The sequence below is a fragment of the Symphodus melops genome (genome assembly GCF_947650265.1).
Source record: "Symphodus melops genome assembly, chromosome: 14".
NCBI lineage: Eukaryota > Metazoa > Chordata > Actinopteri > Labriformes > Labridae > Symphodus > Symphodus melops.
Genome location: NC_136704.1, coordinates 2,693,469 through 2,713,818, shown reverse-complemented (window position 1 = coordinate 2,713,818; position 20,350 = coordinate 2,693,469). Strand labels below are relative to the sequence as shown.

The 20,350-nt window shown below is 43.5% G+C and overlaps 1 protein-coding gene across 1 annotated transcript; it reads right to left on the bottom strand.

The window, feature by feature from the left end:
- Window positions 1-3,582: 3,582 nt before the first annotated feature.
- Window positions 3,583-9,183, bottom strand: LOC306835153 (uncharacterized protein; the record flags this gene model as incomplete). Its single annotated transcript, XM_079361581.1, has 2 exons — window positions 3,583-3,750; window positions 8,008-9,183. 2 exons carry the CDS (start codon window positions 9,181-9,183, stop codon window positions 3,583-3,585), a joined length of 1,344 nt encoding a protein of 447 aa, XP_079217707.1.
- Window positions 9,184-20,350: the final 11,167 nt, after the last annotated feature.

Here is a 20,350-nt window from a genome sequence, read left to right as displayed (position 1 = left end):
CGATTCTCCCTTTCCGATAATCTTAAGGACGCCCTGATCATCATAAGATAATCTTAGAAGATCATCCTGCTGTGTGCGGTGTGTTAAGACTGCTCTCGTCGGGACCGCTCCGATCTCAAATCGGGGATATTAGAACAGGATATAACTTTATTGATCCCCAATGGGGAATTTCAGGCGTTACAGCAGCAGCAGTGCAGAATCAAAACAAAGAGTCAAAAATCGAATAAAATAACAACATAAACATGAATACAATCCAGGTAGAAAGGCGGGGATATATACAGTGGACTCAGCGGACAATGAAAAAGATCTTATTTATACTGTGCAGTAAATGGCATGTTAAAGTGACCAGTGATGAATTTAAAGTGGCATTTGTGATCAGAAGGTTATGTAAACAGTATTGACCGTTAAAAGTAATACGTTATAAGTACAAGTATAATAGATGTTGTGCAGTTTTGACGAGAGTATAGATATATAGTTATAAGAATATTGTTAGGTTTACGTTTGGCGGACCCCAAAATGTAGAGACAGACAAAAAACCCAAATAGTTTTCACAAAAATATATTTAATGTTCCAACGGGGAAAAACAAAAAGAGCAGGCAGGTGAGGGCAGGCTGGTACTGGCGGCCTACCTGGCGGCCTACTAGGCTTGTCAGGATAACGAGTATAAAAGTCATTAATAAGCGACAGGTCCAAAATCAGGGAGCGAGAAATCCATGAACGCTCCTCTGGCCCATAACCCTCCCAATCCACCAAATACTGGAAGCCCCGGCCTCGCCTCAACACATCCAAAAGTTGCCGGACTGAAAAGGCAGGGGGATTGTCAATGATCCGGGGGGTGGAGGGGGTTCAGCCGGAGGACAGAGAGTGCTTGAGTTTACAGGTTTAAGGAGTGAAACATGGAAAGAAGGATGAACCTTCAACGAGGGGGGAAGTCTTAGGCGGACCACGCAAGGAATAATAACCCGCTCAATCTCATACGGGCCAATGTACCTGGGTGCCAGTTTCCGGGACTCCACTTGGAGGGGGAGATCCCGAGCGGATAGCCATACCTTTTGACCTGGCTGGTAATTGCAGGAGTGCGGTGACGATCTGCCAGTCACTGGTTCCCCAAAGCAGTACGGGTGAGCACAGCTCTGGCTTTGCGCCAGATCTGTCGTGCCCGTCGTAGATGCCCCTGAACAGAAGGAACTGCCACTTCTGCCTCCTGAGCTGGAAAAAGTGGATGCTGGAAACCGTTAGCTGCCATAAAAGGGGACATACCTGTGGCTGATGACACCAGGGAATTGTGGGCGTATTCGATCCAGGGGAGATGGGTGGACCAGGAAGCAGGAAACCGAGCAGTGACACAACAAAGTGCCGATTCTAAGTCCTGGTTAGTCCGCTCTGTCTGGCCGTTGGTCTGGGGGTAGTACCTGGAGGACAGGCTGACCAACGCCCCCAACCTGACATAATGCCTTCCAAACCTGCGCTAAGAATTGCGGACCTCTGTCCGAAACAATGTCCTGAGGAATACCATGGAGTCTAAAAACATGCAGGGTGAGCAGAGAGGCCGTCTCCAGGGCAGAAGGCAACTTAGACAGGGGAACAAAGTGCGAGATCTTAGAGAATCTGTCAACAATAGTCAGAATGGTGGTATTACCTTCAGACGGAGGTAGGCCTGTGACGAAATCTACGGCAATGTGGGACCAAGGTCTGTGAGGAGTAGGGAAGGGACGAAGCAGACCAGATACAGCATGGTGTGACACCTGCAGGCGCAAACTGAGCAGGCTGAAACATATTCCTTAGTGTCCGCTGACATGGACGGCCACCAGAAGCGTTGTCGTAGGAGACACAGGGTCCGATGAAAACCCGGATGGCAGGCGATCTTGGACCCATGTCCCCACTGAAGAACCTCCGACCTAGCAGCCGGAGGAACGAACAGCTGACCAGGCGGACAATCCACAGGAGTCCGGTGATTCCCTTGGGCCTCCTGGACCAACCTTTCAACCTCCCAATGAGCTGCCCCCACCCCACAAGAGGACTGCGAGACATCCTCAACAGGTGGAGAAAACTGCCGAAACAGATCGTCAGGCTTAACGTTCCTAGAGCCTGGGCGGTAAGTGAGGGTAAAGTTGAAGCATCCCAGGAACAGAACCCAGCGAGCCTGGCGTAGATTGAGCCTGTGGGCAGAATGAAGGTAGGAGAGTTTTCTTGTGGTCTGCCCATACCACAAAGGGATGAGTTGAACCCTCCAGCAAGTGCCGCCACTCCTGCAAAGCCAACACGACAGCCAGCAGCTCACGGTTCCCCACATCATAATTCTTCTCAGCGGGAGTGGGACGTCGGGAGAAGAAGGCACAGGGATGCAAGTTTGCTGATCAGCGGCAGAGCTTTGGGAGAGAACAGCCCCAACATCAGAGTCCGAGGCATCAACGTCAACAACAAACTGACCAGAGGGGTCAAGGTGAGACAAAACAGGAGCTGAAGAAAATAAACTCTTTTATTTAACAAAAGCCCCTTCTGCTGCAGAAGACCAAATGAAGGGAACCTTCACCGAGGTTAGCTTGGTCAGTGGTGTAGCAACTCTACTATAATCGCGGATAAACCTTCGATAGAAATTGGCAAATCCTAGGAATCTTTGAAGTTGCTTTCTTGTTGTAGGAGTGGGCCATTCGGCCACTGCCTGAACCTTGGTAGGGTCGGTCTTGATTTTCCCCTTCTCCACAATAAAACCAAGAAAACTGACTGAGGACACATGAAACTCGCACTTTTCAGCCTTTACATAGAGTCTGTTCTCTAATAGTCTTTGCAACACAAGTTTAACGTGCTGGACATGCTCCTGAAGTGACTGGGAAAAAATCAAGATGTCATCTAAGTACACAAATACAAACCTGTTGAGCATGTTGCGGAGAACATCATTAATGAGTGCCTGGAAGACGGCAGGGGCATTAGTCAACCCAAAAGGCATTACAAGGTTCTCGAAATGCCCCAAAGGTGTATTAAATGCAGTCTTCCACTCGTCTCCCTTCTTAATTCTCATCAAGTGGTAGGCGTTTCGGAGGTCCAACTTGGTTAAGATGGTGGCTTTGTGGAGGGGGCCGAAGGCAGAGTCCATGAGAGGAAGAGGGTACTTATTCTTTACGGTGATGTCATTAAGTCCCCTATAATCAATACAGGGCCGCAAAGTCTTGTCTTTCTTTTCTACAAAGAAAAATACCACCCCTACTGGAGAGGAAGAAGGGCGGATGAGTCCAGTAGCTAAAGAGTCAGAAATGTACTTCTCCATGGCCTCCCTTTCAGGCCTGGAGAGGTTGTAAAGTCTGCTGGACGGTAGAGACGCACCGGAGAGAAGGTCTATACCACAATCGTATAGTCTGTGAGGCGGCTGTGATAAAGCACGGTCCTTACTAAAAACCTCCTGGAGGTCATGATGTTCAGATGGAATGGACAACAGATCAACCGGTTTTGGAGGGCTAGGTGTGGTAGTGGCAGTGGTGGGTATCGCAAAGTGTAAGCAGTGGGAATGACAGAACAGACTCCAATTAGTAATGGTTAGCGTAGACCAGTCTATGGGTGGGCAGTGGAGCTGAAGCCAGGGGAGGCCTAACACGAGTGGTGATGTGGAAGACCAAATAACGAAATGGTCTCATGATGGTTACCGGACATAACCAAGATGATAGGGCCAGTGTGGTGAGTGATACGGGCGAGGAGTCTACTGTTGAGAGCGAACATGTCCTTAGGTCTGGGAAGAGGCTCAGATGGTAAGTAGTGCTGGGAAACAAAACAGGAGTCAATAAAATTGTCATCTGCTCCAGAATCCACCAGAACTTGGAGCGAAACAGAGGTCTGACCCCAGGAGACAGTACCTTTTAGGGTTCAGCCAGACGTTCCCAGCAGACCCTCACTACACGTTTGGGCCTGCCGAGTCTGACCGGCTTCCTCCCCTGCCAGCGCATCCAACTCACCACCAGGTTGTGATCAGTTGACAGCTCAGCCCCTCTCTTCACCCGAGTGTCCGAGACACACGGCCGGAGGTCAGATGACACGACCACAAAGTCTATCATCGACCTCCGGCCTAGAGTGTCCTGGTGCCACGTGCACTTATGGACATCCCTGTGCTTGAACATGGTGTTTGTTTTGGACAAACTGTGACTGGCACAGAAGTCCAATAACAGAACACTGCTCTGGTTCCGATCAGAGAGGCCGTTCATCCCAATCACCCCCCTCCAGGTCTCACTGTTGTTGCCCACATGAGCGTTGAAGTCCCCCAGTAGAACAATGGAGTCCCCAGTCGGAGCACACCGTCCAGCACCCCTTCCAGGGACTACAAGAAGGCCAACAACAGTCAGAGACCCTTTTCTTTGACATGTAATTGATTTAAATGTTTCATAAATGGATTCTTTTCACATGAATCTTTTGGCTCCTTTTTTGAAAAGTGAAAGTTGAAGTTTGGGTCATTGAAAGCGGTGATGAGCTGTCGGCCTGGGTTTGAATCCATCCTGTCGTTCCTTTTCAGCAGGTCATTCCCCTCTCTCTCTCTCTCTCTCTCTCTCTCTCTCTCTCTCTCTCTCTCTCTCTCTCTCTCTCAAAAGCAACAAAATATTTTGTTGCTGATCTTGTTAAATTTTCAACAAGCTTGTGTAACTGTTTATCTATGAAAAGCCATTAATCAGCTTTTTTGTGTGCATTTCTTACTTATTCATCACTCCGTGTCTAAAAACGTTTGTTTAATGTTGTTCTAAAGACGAATAAATGTACAGCAAATAATTCTTTGAAATGGTGGTCTGATCACCAAGCAGCAAGGTTTTGAATCACTGTCTCCATCTAGTGGCCTGATGAACACATCACAGTAACAAAACTTCCTTTAACACAGATGACTGTCTTGGGGCTGCATGGTTGAGCAGTGCTGTGACCTAACAGCAAGAAGGTTCCTGGTTGGGTTAGGGTCAGCGTATGTTCTCTTCTCGTACTCCAGCTTCCTCCCACAGTTCAAACACATGCTTGTTATTTTAATTCCTGACTCTAAATTCGCCCTCGGTGTGAATGTAAGTGTGACTGGTTTTCTGTCTCCATATGTCCCATGCCTCCTCCCTGCCCTCCACTCCTCTTAATACCTCTCCTCTCTCAAAATGTTCTCCCATCTCCCAAGCTGATCTGTCAAAAATCATCTCAACCAGGAAATCCTCCGAATGCATTTTAGACACCATCCCATCCTCCCTCATTAAACTGTTATCACTAGAATTATAAACTCCTCTCTCAGCTCCTCCACTGTCCCTCTGTCTCTCAATCTGGCTGCCATCACCCCCCCTAAAGAAACCTGGACTCCTCTCTGAGATCCTTGGACATGCTGTAGCCACCCAAATCAAATTAATTCCCCATTTCACATTTCACTAACAACACCCTCAACGAACAATTTCAATCTGGATTGTGTATCCAGCATAGCACTGAAACAGTCCTCCTTAAAGTCACACATGACCTCCTCCTCTCCTCTGTCTACTCTCCATCCTCATAGATTGTATCTGTTGTGGTGGTCTGACAGATGTGTAGATTGTGGTTGCTGTGGTGGTCTGACAGATGTGTAGATTGTGGTTGTTGTGGTGGTCTGACCGTCACTCATTGGGCAAAGATCACATTAATGTCTTAATGATGATGACATCATTGACTGCAAAATCTGAAGCTCAGGTTTGACTGTCAATGAGTTATGATAATTTCTTTAAATGAAGCTGTTGAACCATCGAATCCTTATCAGCAGAGCTTTAAACAGTCTATTAGTTATCAAATATTTTTTCAAAAACAGTTAAAATGGTCGTGTTGGTTTACTCTTTGAATCTTTGACTTTGTGGTCAGAATAGAACGAAGCCGTCTGATTGATAAAAATATATTTTATTGAAGAATAAAAACAGAAAGTTGCAGATGAGATGAAGACATGCTGAGCAAACTGATTCCTCAAAAACACATTATTACAGATTCAATAAATGTAGATTAGATTACATATAAAACATAGATCACTGAAAATATCATCAACATGAATCAGAACGTTTATGTCGGCTAAATATTTGATTTCAAACACACATTTAGAAACTTCTCCAAAAATCAAAACAAAGAAAACTTGATTTTAAAAGTTAAAGTTTGATTCACCGTCAAAAGATATTTTACTTTCTAAAAGCTGCTAACCTTCAAACTGACAACGAGCTGCATCGCAAACCACTGCTGTGTTGTGTTCTGTCCGCCGTCATCACGCTGTTCAAACTGATCTCAGCCTACTGCAAACAAGCAATACCACTCCTTACCAGCAGGTGGCAGCAGTATTATATTTTTTACACAAAGCAGAAAACTTGAAGCTGAGGAAACACAAATGGGATGTTTACATTCTTTCATCATTATGTTCTGAACGCATTCATAATGACCACGACTTGATGGAAACATGGTACAGGCGTAACATGAGAAGAGACTTCTATAAACGCCCTCTTCATGCCTTGTTGACTGACTGTCTGTCTCCAACTGGTCACCACCAGTTCAACATGTTAAATCTGACAACAAAACCTTCAACAAGCTCCGAGCAGTACCGACCAGAACCACAGACTTTACCTGGAAGCCCTGTGTACCTGCCTTAAAAGTTCTGCTCTCTCTTAATTCAAAGCTCTTTATTGGCTTGGATATGTAAATATATTACCAAAGCATGAAAGAACAAATAATGCAATAATAATAACCATGAATAATAACAAATCAAAAGTAACAATAATAACTAATAATAACAGTATTTTAACAGGAGTACTAATAATAATGTTTTGTTTTAAAGCATATGTATAAGATTAACACAAGTGTGTTTGCATGTGTGTGTGTGCGTGCGTGTGTGTGTGTGTGTGTGTGTGTGTGTGTGTGTTCAGCTCTTTGTAGTCTGTGATAACAGAGTTCAAGTTGATCAAATAAAAGTTCCTCCTTTCATCAGTTCGTTTACAATGTAGGAGAACGTGCATCTCTGTGTCCACCTCACCTGACCACATGGTCTGTTTTCTTTTGGTTGTCATGGTTTCTTGTGTCTTCCTGTTTGCTAGTTTGTGGTCACTGAGCCTGTACCTGGTGAGGATCTGTCTTGTTCCAGTTATGTTTCTTTACATCGTGTTATAATTAGTTTTACTCTGATTGGTTTTTGGAGAGTAACACGCCCGGATACAACATGTATAAAAGAGTCAACTGTTCTCTGGGAGCAGAATGAACAATACAGGTCAGGTACCAATCACATTCAATGTCTGATTCTCAGTGTGAGATATGCTCTCAGACATCATTTCAAATGAATATACTGATGATTTAGGTTTTTAGAAGCACCAGGAACATTTACCCAAACTGCATCCCAGTCTAATTCTTGTCCCATTCTGGATATATCTCTGTCCCAAGCTTTCATTCCTGATGTGGGCAAATATTTCTGGGGAAGGAATTTTAGATTTACAATGTGATTACATTTAATTTCATGTCTAACATTAATATTATGATTAAATCTTTCTGAGGATTTAAAGTTTCTATCAACAAGAAAACGATGTTCAAATCAGAGTTTCTCAAAATGATCTTCTTCACTTACTGAAACATTTTGCCAGCAGCTACAGCCAGTTTACCGAACTTGTACCGCAGCGCTGTTGTGGATCCCTTCACTCGACTCTTCATCTCCTCCAGTTTCTTGACCTTCTCTGTGTCTCCGTTCTCCTTCATCTTTTCAATCAGGAAGGCCAAGTGGACAAGAGTGGACAGAGAATCAACATTCAGAGCGATCTGCTCCAGTCTGAGAACATGCTCATAGGACTCTTCCAACCATCGAGCTTTGTCCTCTTTAAGTTTGTCCATTGTCTTCTGAAGTGTTTCCAGAAGACTTGTTTTCTCTTCACAGTCTGTTTTACTTTGATCATACTTCTCTTTCACGTCTTGAAGAGTTATCTGACGTTTACTTGTCTTCTGAACATATCTCCACCTTTCCTTCACATGATCAGACGCAGGGCATTTCCCTGTACAGACAGTGCAGCGACCCTTACTCATCACCTGACAGTGTTCGGGATACCAGGCCATCGAGCATCCAGGGTAGTGACAGTTCTCCTTACAGACTGTACAGCACACAGCTCCGCTATAGAACAACAGCCTCATTCCACCCCTGCTGATATCTTCTTTAACTTTGTAAGGCTCATCAACTTCTGCAGTGAAGTTCTTGTTGCTCTTCATCTCTTGTTCATGTGTCTTCAGGGCTTTCTGAGTCTGTTGGATTTCTCTCTGTTTTAATTCAATCAGCTCAACTCTCTCTTGCAGGTTTTGGATCGAGGCGTTCAGTCTGATGCGTTCGTTCAGAACGTCCACAGTTGTCCTCAGCTGTTGTGGAGCCGTTTTTAACAGAAAATTTCCAAACTCTGACATTTCTTCCATTGATACATCATATGCATGTTTTAGGGCTCTTTTGTTCTTTGTGTTCGTCCTTTCTTTATTTTGAAGGTTATCAAACAGGAAGTGAACAGGCTGATTCTCTTCATCTTTGGCACACTTGATGTTTGCTACTTCAAGGGCTTTAAGAACATTTTCAGGTGTTATTCCATTTGAGTGTGTGATGAGACAGACAATGTTGTTCTCCATGTTTTTTCCAAACAGAGACGTCACTGAATCAAGGACGTACCTGAAACGATCACTCAGGCGATTCTCGCTCGCTTTCATCACCAGACCCACGACATTCATCTCAGAAACTCCGTCCCCTGAGCCGAACAAGTCAGATAATCTATTTGTGATGTCGTCATCATGTTCAATCCCTTTTGTGTCTCCGTATCCAGGAGTATCAATGATGGTCAGAGAGTAGGACAGAGTTTTATCTTCAAATCCAAAGAGCTCGTACACGATCACATCTGATGTCTGACTATCAAACTGATCTTTCTTCTTTTCCTTCTCCTCCTTCTCTACGATCTCAAACCAGACATTGTCGTTCCACGTCACTCCCATGGCGTAGTTGACCAGAGCGTTGATCAGAGTAGATTTTCCTGATCCTGTTTCTCCCACAAGCAGGATGTTTTTGTGTACTTTAGTTGGATCTCTTTCACCAAGAGTCATTCTTGTTATGGTCCCAATCTTCTCTTTCTTTGGTGTCAGCTGGTAGACATCAGGAGATCCTGGACGGATCAGGTGTTTGCAGGTGATGTTGTCATACCTGTTTGTTGTGTTTCTGTTGAGAGGTGAAGACATCCAATCAAAAACCAGAAAACATGGACAATGAGATCCAAATGGGATCTTTTAATAAAAGCAGTTCCTGACCTAGCTAAAGTCAACATGGACCCCCTGCTAGACCAACTCAAAGCAGATATTGTAAGATGGGTCCCTTTATTCCTATCATTATGGGGGAAAGCTAATGTACTGAAAATGACTTGTGCACACAAGATTTATTACCTTCTCCAGGCACTTCCAATCAGAATCCCCCTAAAATATTTCAAGCAGCTAGATGTGCTTTTTAATAGATTCCTCTGGAATAGTAAGCGTCCAAGGCTTCATTTATCGAAATTACAAAAAACGGTTGTAGAGGGAGGTTTGGGCATCCCGAATTTACTATTGTACTATCATGCCTTTGGCCCTGGACACCTTGCACACTGGTGCCTTCCCCCTGAACGTGCCCCTCCCTGGTTTCACTTTGTAAAGGACCTTTGTCATCCACTGCCACCCATCCACCTCATCACAGCTGCACTGCCTGGGGAGGTTCGAGCCCACACAATTCTTACGAATATACAATGGATCTGGAAAAGGGTTTCTATTAAACTTAATTAGAATCCCCACCTGAATTTATCTGCAAGTCTCTGGTTGAATCCCAAGCTAAAAATAGAAAATAAGCCATTCTTATGGAAGCAATGGGTGGAAAAAGGTATTCTGGTGCTCGGAGATCTACATGAGGGAGGCATACTGAAATCTTTTACAGTACTAGCACAGCAGTTCGGCCTGCATCAGCAGCAGTTCTAATTACAACATCTTCTTTCTCAAACCTTTGGTTCCACCTCAAGAGCCCCCCTAGCTTCAACATTCTATCTTGTATAATAAAAATATTTGGTACAGGCCGTGAGGCCTCCAAATACTACTCTTTATTACTTAAAAGCACTACTAGCAAGAGTGCTAACCTAAAGTCGGCTTGGGACTCTGATGTTAGACGGTCATTTACAGAGGACGAATGCAGCAGTATTTTAAAGAATTGTAAGAAAACATTGCGAGAACTTAGAACTAGACTGGTACAATTCAAAATACTAAACAGGATGTACTGGTCGCCCTCTAGGCTTCATAGGGTGAAATTGAGGGATAGCCCGGATTGTTGGAGGTGTGGGAGGAGTATTGGTACACTCCTCCATATGTTGTGGTCCTGTCCACTGGTACAAACATTTTGGTCAGCTATTCATGAAAACATTAAACTGATCCTCAAAGTAAATATTCCCTTCTGCCCGAGCCTGTTCATCCTAGGCGATCCTTTCCCTCTAAAAGCCCTCCCTTCAGCACAAGCAGAGTGGGTACAAACAGCCCTCATGCTGGGAAGGAAACCTATAGTCACAGAATGGAAGACGACAACATTAGCACCGGTCAGGGTGTAGTTCTCACAGTTGGGCATTGTGGCAGTTTATGAGCGTCTCTCTTTTAGATTACTGAACCAGGTTGAGAGATTTGGAGCCAAGTGGGGGGATTACATTTCATTTATCAAGGGACCCTGACATTAATGTAGACTTGATATCGTTTTTTCTTTCTTTTTTATTAATTCTCATATTATCTGCCATTTGTGTTGTGTTTTATGTAGTTTGGCTTTCTTGATGTGCGTGTATAGGCGCAGGTACATCAGTATGCATATGTGTGAGCACTTGTATGTATTGTACATGCGCAGGCGTTTATGTATTTGAAAACGTTGTCATTTTATTTTGAGGTATGTTTGTCTTGTTGTATTGTTCATTGTTGGAAAAAATTGGAAAATGAATAAAAACTTTTAATCACAAAAAAATAAAAAATAAAAAATAAAAATAAAAGCAGTTCCTGCATGGTAACCTTTTAACAACAATAAGTGTGAATGTGACTCCATCTCAACATTGATTGAATTGAAGAAAATGACCTCGTCACCTTTCCGTTCCCCTTATGGAGGCTACAGACTGAACGGTAAAGTGATTTTCAGGGACTCAAAGACCCCGTTCATTGGATTTTTAATGCTGATTCCCGCCCTGTGCACAGTGGTGTTCAGCTTCTCCTGTCTGGACGGAGGTGGAAAGTCCCACGCTGTGAAACAAAGTGGTACAAAAACAGCTTTTTTACTGCTGCTACCACTGAACGGAACAAGCTGTAACCAAATTTGCACACTTGTATTTATTTACGTCCAAAACATATTTGTATTTTTCTTCTCTTTGTTTGTAAGTCTGTGTTTTAAAGTGTTCTAACCTGTCGCTCAGCTCTCAGAGTCAGGCAGAGGTCTGATGTCGAGGAGAGAGAGCACAGTTTATGTCAGCAGTGGAAGGGCGCTCTGAGGTCACATGATTTCACAGAAACAGACCGCAGGAATGTTTGATTTATCATAGCAAAAAAACACTACTTTTGAAGAGTTAACTCTCCGCCGTCTCTTATTTCTGGTAAGAGAAAGTGGTGGTCTGATAGATGTGCAGATTGCATCGGCTTTGGTGGAGTGACCATGACACATTGGGCTAAAATCACATGAATGTTTTTAAATGCATTAAACTGATCTCAGCCTACTGCAAAGAGGCAATACCACTCCTTACCAGCAGGTGGCAGCAGTCTGATATTTTTCACACAAAGCAGAAAACTTAATGTTGAGGAAACACAAATGGGATGTTTACACTCTTTCACCATGATGTTCTGAACGCGTTCATAACGACCACGACTTGATAGAAACATGGTACAACTGGTCTCCAACTGGTCACCACCAGTTCAACATGTTAAATCTGACAACAAAACCTTCAACAAGCTCCGAGCAGTACCGACCAGAACCACAGACTTTACCTGGAAGCCCTGTGTACCTGCCTTAAAAGTTCTGCTCTCTCTTAATTCAAAGCTGTTTATTGGCTTGAACATGTAAATATATTACCAAAGCATCAAAGAACAAATAATGTTCCGTTACAGCTGTAACTTTGTGTGTTATCTGCCCCCGAGTGGTTGACTTTAAGTTAGGTTTCAGGTGTCATGTGACAGGAAGTAGTTACATTGCTCATCACGATCACCTGCTGCTGACACTTTCCACAATCCTTCGCCATGTGCCTTCATCCTTTGACTTTCGAGGCATTGTCTGTATGTATATTGTTTATATGATATTTATCTTTAAGTACATGCAGATATTTGTTAAGTTTACTGTATTTTATGCTGTTTTTAAAATGTTGTAACTTTGCACTGTTTAGGCTTGCTTTAAGTTATTTGGTACTGCTGTGAACAGCGTATGCATGTCAAGGACTCTGTATGAGTACATTTAAGTCATCTATTGTTTTATGTTTTATTTATAGTTTCACAACTTCGATCATTATTAAACCTGTGGACAACAACTACTACGGTCTTCAGAGTCGTAATGTGAAAAAGATGTTGACACTTGCTGCCAGTGCTCTTGTTCAATCACAAGACAAGAGAGACGGTACAAATTGTGACATGGCCACTAATGTGAGGGAGGTCCCTGTGGGTGTGAGGGTGTGTGTGTGTTGTCTCCCTGCCTGTGTGCCTGGAGTGGCGACCTACCGTAAATTCCGTACTATTGAGCGCACCTGGATATAAGCCGCACCGGCTAAAAATAAGTAAATAAATGTATTTGTACATATATAAGCCGCACTTGATTATAAGCCGCAGGTGTCCACGCTATAACAAGAGCTATTTACACAGACGTAGGCTACCGGTAACATCCGCAAATACTGTAGCGTCCGTACGGACGTTAAAGGACGACGAGAGCGTTCAAATAATAACTTTTAATAACCCGATCACTGTCGGCCGTGACCACGCCGTTTACAGCAGAGAGCAAAACCATAACTTGCCGTAACAATCCAACTGTCTCCCCCAGCGTTCTCTCATACAGCCACTCAACACGTTCTCGCTGGTGCATTCACTGACTCTCCACATAATCGGAATTATGAACACATTATCAACTACTGACTTTACAACATGAACCGTTACAATACGAAGCCTAGCCGACGGTGTCTGTAACACGGCTGATGAAAAAGATGACCGTAATATATTTCACAAGAAAAAGTCCATCCATTCACTGCCTCAGAATGACTTCATTACTCACTTCCTCAGTCTCTGTTGTTTCTGTCAGTGTCATCTTAACGTGCAGCAGCTCTGTTAGCTTCTTTGACAGCCAGGTCGATCGCCTTTAACTTGAAAGCTACATCATATGTATTTCTCCGTGTGTTTTCCATGATGAGGGTGCGTGCATGAAGCGCAAAATGACTGATATTAAGATCCGACGTGACGAAGTCAAATGTTTTTGCGGCAGAAGCTCATTGTCCCCCATAAAAAATCCATGCATTAGCCGCACCGGAGTAGAAGCCGCAGTGCTCGAAGTGTGAGAAAAAAGTAGCGGCTTATAGTCCGGAATTTACGGTAATTAGCTAGGGAGACACAGGTGTGTGAGGGGGGCGGAGCAGAGGTGAACAAAGGGAGAGGGGGAAATGTTTGCAGGGGATTTTTTTTTTGGTTTGGTTAGGAGTGAGCAGTGGGACGGTGTGGCTGAAGAGAGATGGTTTTTTACTGGATGAAGATGAGGGAATAAGTGTTTTTGGAAGTCGCGGTGTTTCCTCCTGGACAGGGTTTTTTTTGTTGGAGTTGGGAGGACCGGACGTCGCAAAAAGAGACCTGATTTTCCCTGGACAATCTCAAAAAAGGAAGTAGGCTGCCAGACCGGTGAGTGCCAAACGAATAGGGTTTTTTTTGTTTCCTTTTTTTGTGGAGTATACTTTTTTCCCCTTCCGGATCCCTTTCAGTGGACTTGGAAATGTTTTTCTTGACTGTTAAAGGAGGACATTATTGTTTTTCTGTGGCAATGACATTTGGTTTGGTTTTTTTTTGTTAAAAACGGAGTAAAGTCTGTATTTAATTTCATCCAGTGCTCTTTTGATTTATTTTGGGGAAATTAAGGTCCTAACCCAGTGACACTATTGAGTTTACAGTAGGTTTTGATTGAATTATGTAACGGTGACAGGACAATATTAAGGTGATTGTTAAAAAATAATGTAATTATTATAATAACCATGAATAATAATAACGAACAAATTAAAAGTAACAACAATAACTAATAATAACAACAGTATTTTGACAGGAGTAATAATAATAATAATAATAATAATAATGTTTTGTTTTATAGCGTGTGTGTATTAGATTAACACAAGTGTGTATAGGTGGGTTTTGTGTGTTTAATTTGATTTTTGTGTTTGTTTTTAATTTGTCTAAGTATCTGTGGTTGTGTGTGTACATGTTAAATTTGTTTGTGTGTGGGAATGTGTGTTGCTCATTCTCTCAGGTTGTGTCCTGTATAAAGATATGGAGGCAGCAGGATGTGTCCTGTCTCCTTCTCTCAGGAGTCTTTGTATCTTGGAGAGCTCATTCAGCTCTTTGTAATCTGTGATGACAGAGTTCAAGTTGATCAAATAAAAGTTCCTCCTTTCATCAGTTCGTTTACAATGTAGGAGAACGTGCATCTCTGTCTCCACCTCACCTGACCACATGGTCTGTTTTCTTTTGGTTGTCATGGTTTCTTGTGTCTTCCTGTTTGCTAGTTTGTGGTCACTGAGCCTGTACCTGGTGAGGATCTGTCTTGTTCCAGGTATGTTTCTTCACATTGTGTTATAATTAGTTTTACTCTGATTGGTTTTTGGAGAGTAACACGCCCGGACACAACATGTATAAAAGAGTCAACTGTTCTCTGGGAGCAGAATGATCAATACAGGTCAGGTACCAATCCCATTCAATGTCTGATTCTCAGTGTGAGATATGCTCTCAGACATCATTTCAAATGAATATACTGATGATTTAGGTTTTTAGAAGCACCAGAAACATTTACCCAAACTGCATCCCAGTCTAATTCTTGTCCCATTCTGGATATATCCCTGTCCCAAGCTTTACTTCCTGATGTGGGCAAAAATTTCTGGGGAAGGAATCACAAATGAAGTAACCCTAACCCTTACCCCAATTTTAGATTTACAATGTGATAACGTTTAATTTTGTGTCTAACATTAATATTATGATTTAATCTTTGTGAGGATTTAAAGTCTGTATCAACAAGAACACCATGTTTCAATCAGAGCTTCTCAAAATGATATTCTTCACTTACTGAAACATTTTGCCAGCAGCTACAGCCAGTTTACCGAACTTGTACCACAGCGCTGTTGTGGATCCCTTCACTCGACTCTTCATCTCCTCCAGTTTCTGGACCTTCTCTGCGTCTCTGGTCTCCTTCATCTTTTCAATCAGGAAGTCCAAGTGGACAAGAGTGGACAGAGAATCAACATTCAGAGCGATCTGCTCCAGTCTGAGAACATGCTCGTAGGACTGTTCCAACCATCGATCTTTGTCCTCTAGCAGTGTGTCCATTGTCTTCTGAAGTGTTTCCAGAAGGCTTGTTTTCTCTTCACGGTCTGCTTTACCTTGGTCATACTTCTGTTTCACGTGTTGAAGAGTTATCTGACGTTTCCTTGTCTTCTGAACATATCTCCACTTTTCCTTCACATGATCAGACGCAGGGCATTTCCCTGTACAGACAGTGCAGAGACCCTTACTCATCACCTCACAGTCTTTGGGATACCAGGCCATCGAGCATCCAGGGTAGTGACAGTTCTCCTCACAGACTGTACAGCACAAAGCTGCTTCATAGAACACCAACCACCTCATTCCACCACTGATTGGTTCTTTATCTTTGTAGACCTCATCAACTTCTACAGTGAAGTTCTTGTTGCGCTTCATCTCTTGTTCATGTGTCTTTAGGGCTTTCTGAGTCTGTTGGATTTCTCTCTGTTGTGATTCAATCAGCTCAACTCGCTCTTTCAGGTTTTGGATCGAGGCGTTCAGTCTGATGCGTTCGTTCAGAACGGCCACAGTTGTCTCCAGCTGCTGTGGAGGCGTTTTTAACAGAAACTTTCCAAACTCTGACATTCCTTTCATTGATACATCATTTGCATGTTTATGGGCTTTTTTGTTCTTTGTTCTTTTGTTCTTTGTTCTTTTGTTCTTTGTGTTCGTCCTTTCTTTATTTCGAAGGTTATCAAACAGGAAGTGAACAGGGTCATTCTCTTCATCTTTGGCACACTTGATGTTTGCTTCTTCAAGGGCTTTAAGAAGATTGTCAGGTGTTATTCCATTTGAGTGTGTGATGAGACAGACAATGTTGTTCTCCATGTTGTTTCCAAACAGAGACGTCACTGAATCAAGGACGTACCTGAAACGATCACTCAGGCGATTGTCGCTCGCTTTCATCACCAGACCCACGACATTTATCTCAGAAACTCCGTCCTCTGAGCGGAACAAGTCAACTAATCTATTTGTGATGGCGTCATCATATTCAGTCCCTCTGGTGTCTCCGTATCCAGGAGTATCAATGATGGTCAGAGAGTAGGACAGAGTTTTATCTTCAAATCCAAAGAGATCGTACACGATCACATCTGATGTCTGACTTTCAGTCTGACCTCTCTCCTCCTTCTCTACGATCTCAAACCAGACATTGTCGTACCACTTCACTCCCATGGCGTAGTTGACCAGAGCGTTGATCAGAGTAGATTTTCCTGTTCCTGTTTCTCCCACAAGCAGGATGGTTTTGTGTGTTTTAGTTGGATCTCTTTCACCAAGAGTCATTCTTGTTATGGTCCCAATCTTCTCTTTCTTTGGTGTCAGCTGGTAGACATCAGGAGATCCTGGTCGGATCAGGTGTTTGCAGGTGATGTTGTCATACCTGGTTGTTGTGTTTCTGTTGAGAGGTGAAGACATCCAATCAAAAACCAGAATACATGAATAAAGAGATCCAAATGGGATCTTTTAATAAAAGCAGTTCATGCATTTTCACACCACATGGTAAGCTTTCACAACAATAAGTCTGAATGTGACTCCATCTCAACATTGAATGATTATTATAAGAAGACCTAGTCACCTTTCAGTTCCCCTTATGGAGGCTACAGACTGAACGGTAAAGTGATTTTCAGGGACTCAAAGACCCCGTTCATTGGATTTTTAATGCTGATTCCCGCCCTGTGCACAGTGGTGTTCAGCTTCTCCTGTCTGGACGGAGGTGTGAAGTCCCACAATGCATAAAAAAGTGGTACAAAGTCTTTTTTTTTCCTGCTGCTACAACTGAACAAGCTGTCGCCATATTTATTTATTTTATTTATGTCCAAAACATATTCGTACCCTGCCTGAAGAGATTCTTCATTTGTATTTTTTCAATGATCTTATCAGTTCAGATTTCTCTCTCCTTTATTCCTACAGTTCTACAATTCGCTTTAATCCAAAGCTACGTACATAAGACAGAAAGTACAACACAAGCAAACCATGTCAGTAAGTGCAAACAATCAGCTTTAAGTCCAACTGGACACACAAGTACTGACAGGAAGTGAACAGAGGTAAAGTCACCTGAACCAATTCACAAACATCCCACACAGGTCATATAACAACAACACAATTACTAAACTTTAAGTACTATTTTTAACAGGTGAGTCTTGAATGATTGGAATGTAGTTGGGCCGGTCAGTGTTGAATGTGTGTGAAGAGTTCCTGGGGGAGGGAGGGAGCTGTGTAGGAGACTCTGACCCAGCAGGTTCAGTGCTCAGTTCTGTAAGGCAGATAAAAGATGTTGGCATCTGAAGATAGGGGTCGGCTCCTTCCCTGAGGCAAGAGTCTGAGGCAAGGGGGAAGTGTGATGGTGAAGGATATCAGTGAGGTAGGAGGGGTCTGGTGTTCATGGGCTTTATGTGTGAGGAGCAGGATTTTGAAGGTAATCAAATATTAATGTTGGAACAACAAGTATGTACACAGAGCGATGAGCTACGTAGTGCATCACAGTCAAAACTTTCTGACAACACGCGGTCAAATGTGACAAAGCAGGATTTGTATTCCAACAATCCAATAATAAACACTAAAACACCTCTGTGTTAACGAAATATATCACTTACGTTGCCATGGTTACGTCTTCAGATGAGCTGGAGGAGGGGGCAGCTGATTGGTTCTCTGTAATGAAAAAAAACAAGCAAGTGACCTCGACGTCCTGTCAGCTGCCATCTTGATATTATCAGCTCTTAACGAGTGAACAAACTCGCTCAGCTCCTCCCCCTTCATGTAAACATTTATTAAACAATTTCACTGAATGTTGCTTCATATCGATCTTAACGTCAGTTTGTCTTTGTTCCCGTGTATTTCAATCTGCTGTTATCTCTTCTCTTTGTTTGTAAGTCTGTGTTTTAAAGTGTTCTAACCTGTCGCTCAGCTCTCAGAGTCAGCGGTCTGATGTTGAGGAGAGAGAGCAGAGTTTATATCAGCAGTGGGAGGGCACCTGAGGTCACATGATTTCACAGAAACAGACCACAAAAATGTTTCAATTATCATAACAATAACATTACCTTTTAAAGTCAACTCTCCTCCCTCTCTTCCTTTCCATTTCACTGAACCTCACCGTTTCTCTGAAATCATGTGACAACAAAAGATTTTTATTACATAATGAAGAATAATACCTGATCCGTCTTCACAAACATTGACACGAATCTTATCAGATACCAGCTAACATACATTCAAGAAGTTGGAGCAAGTTATGGCTCAAACCAGTGAGCACAGGGGTCCTCCCAGCCCACAAAGGCCACCCTTGAGTTGGTCCAATCTCAGTGTAAATCTGACTCTTGTGGGAGGTGCTCCTGCAGAGCTGAGGACTTAACCTGTACTGACATGTGCCAGCGCAGCAGCCTGTGCCAGAATGATGACGAATTCAAGGCGTGATGCATGAGAGCGACAATGACTATGATTATGTATTTTGTATTTTTTTGCATAGGATTAAGTCCCTAGAGATGTACCATCTCTTTTTAAGGGGGTCCTAACATTAGACTATTTACAACATGACTTAAAAATTGAAAACAATTCAAAAGAACAAAAGAAATTAATAAAAAATTATTACAATACACAAACAAACAACAAACTGCTCAGGCAACCCAGTAATAACTGTTACAGTTGTGTACTCACCCACCAAGGTTGCACCATCTGAGGAAGTGGAGCGGATCTATGAGGACCTCACAACATTGGTTCATCATGTCCCAGGACACAACTTCCTTGCAATTCTGGGCGACTTCAACGCAAGGATTGGACCAGAGGACGTTCCCTTTCCCTACCACGACTCTACCAACCGCAATAGGGCATACCTCACTGCCCTTCTCATGGAACATCAGCTTCTGGCAGTGATCACCATCTTCCAGAAAAGAAAAGGCAAGAGGTGGACCTTCCAAGACCGAGCATCAGGTGTACTGCACCAGCTGGACTACATCCTAGTGAGGCGAAAGTGGAGGAACTCAATGCTGAGCCATACAGCACGTTCAGCACTGTGGGTTCTGATCACCGTGATGTCTCCATGAGGGTACGACTGAGCCTCAGGGCCCCCAAGCCGAGCCCCAGGTTCTGGTAAGACTGGAAGACACTCTCGACCGACCCAGGCTTGCAAACCAGGTATAAGGAGGAGGTAATGAGCCGCTTTCAGCAGTTGGACGAAGCAGCAGAGCCCGGCAATGAGTACAGGCGTTTTGTTGTTGCCAACGAAGAAACAATAAGGGCATGCGTACCTGTGCTGGACAAGACCAGAATCTCCCTGCGGTCCAAACACCCGGAGGTTGTAGTGGCACGGAGCAAGGTGGAAGAAGCACTGCTTGACTTTGCACAAGAGCCTAGTGTGGAGAAACGTAAGATACTGAATGAGGCCAAATAATCTGTCTTCGGTACCTACAACAAGAGGGTGCAGAGAGCTCAGGGCGTGCATTGTGAGAGCCAGTATGGAGAAGCATGGAGGGTCCTCAACGAGATAACAGGACGAAAGAGGAAAAAGGAGGGACACGTTGAAGGATGCAGCGCTGAGGAGAGAGTGGTGACATGGTACAACCATTTCAGAAAGCTGCTAGGAACAACATCAGATGAAAGGGAGGAGGAAATACCATCATTCCTCCATGACCTCAACATCAAGGATGGTCCCTTCACAGTTACTGAGTTTGCCAAGGTTAAAAGTACACTGAGAGAGGGTAAAAGTGCTGGGCCGGACGCCATTCCCTCAGAGGTCGGAAAGAAGTGTGGTCTCGACAACATCCTTCTTGAGTTCTGCAACCTTGCTCTCCTCAACAACAAGCTGCCTGACATGTGGTCTCTCTCCAGCATCATCCCGGTGCCCAAATCTGGAGACCTCTCA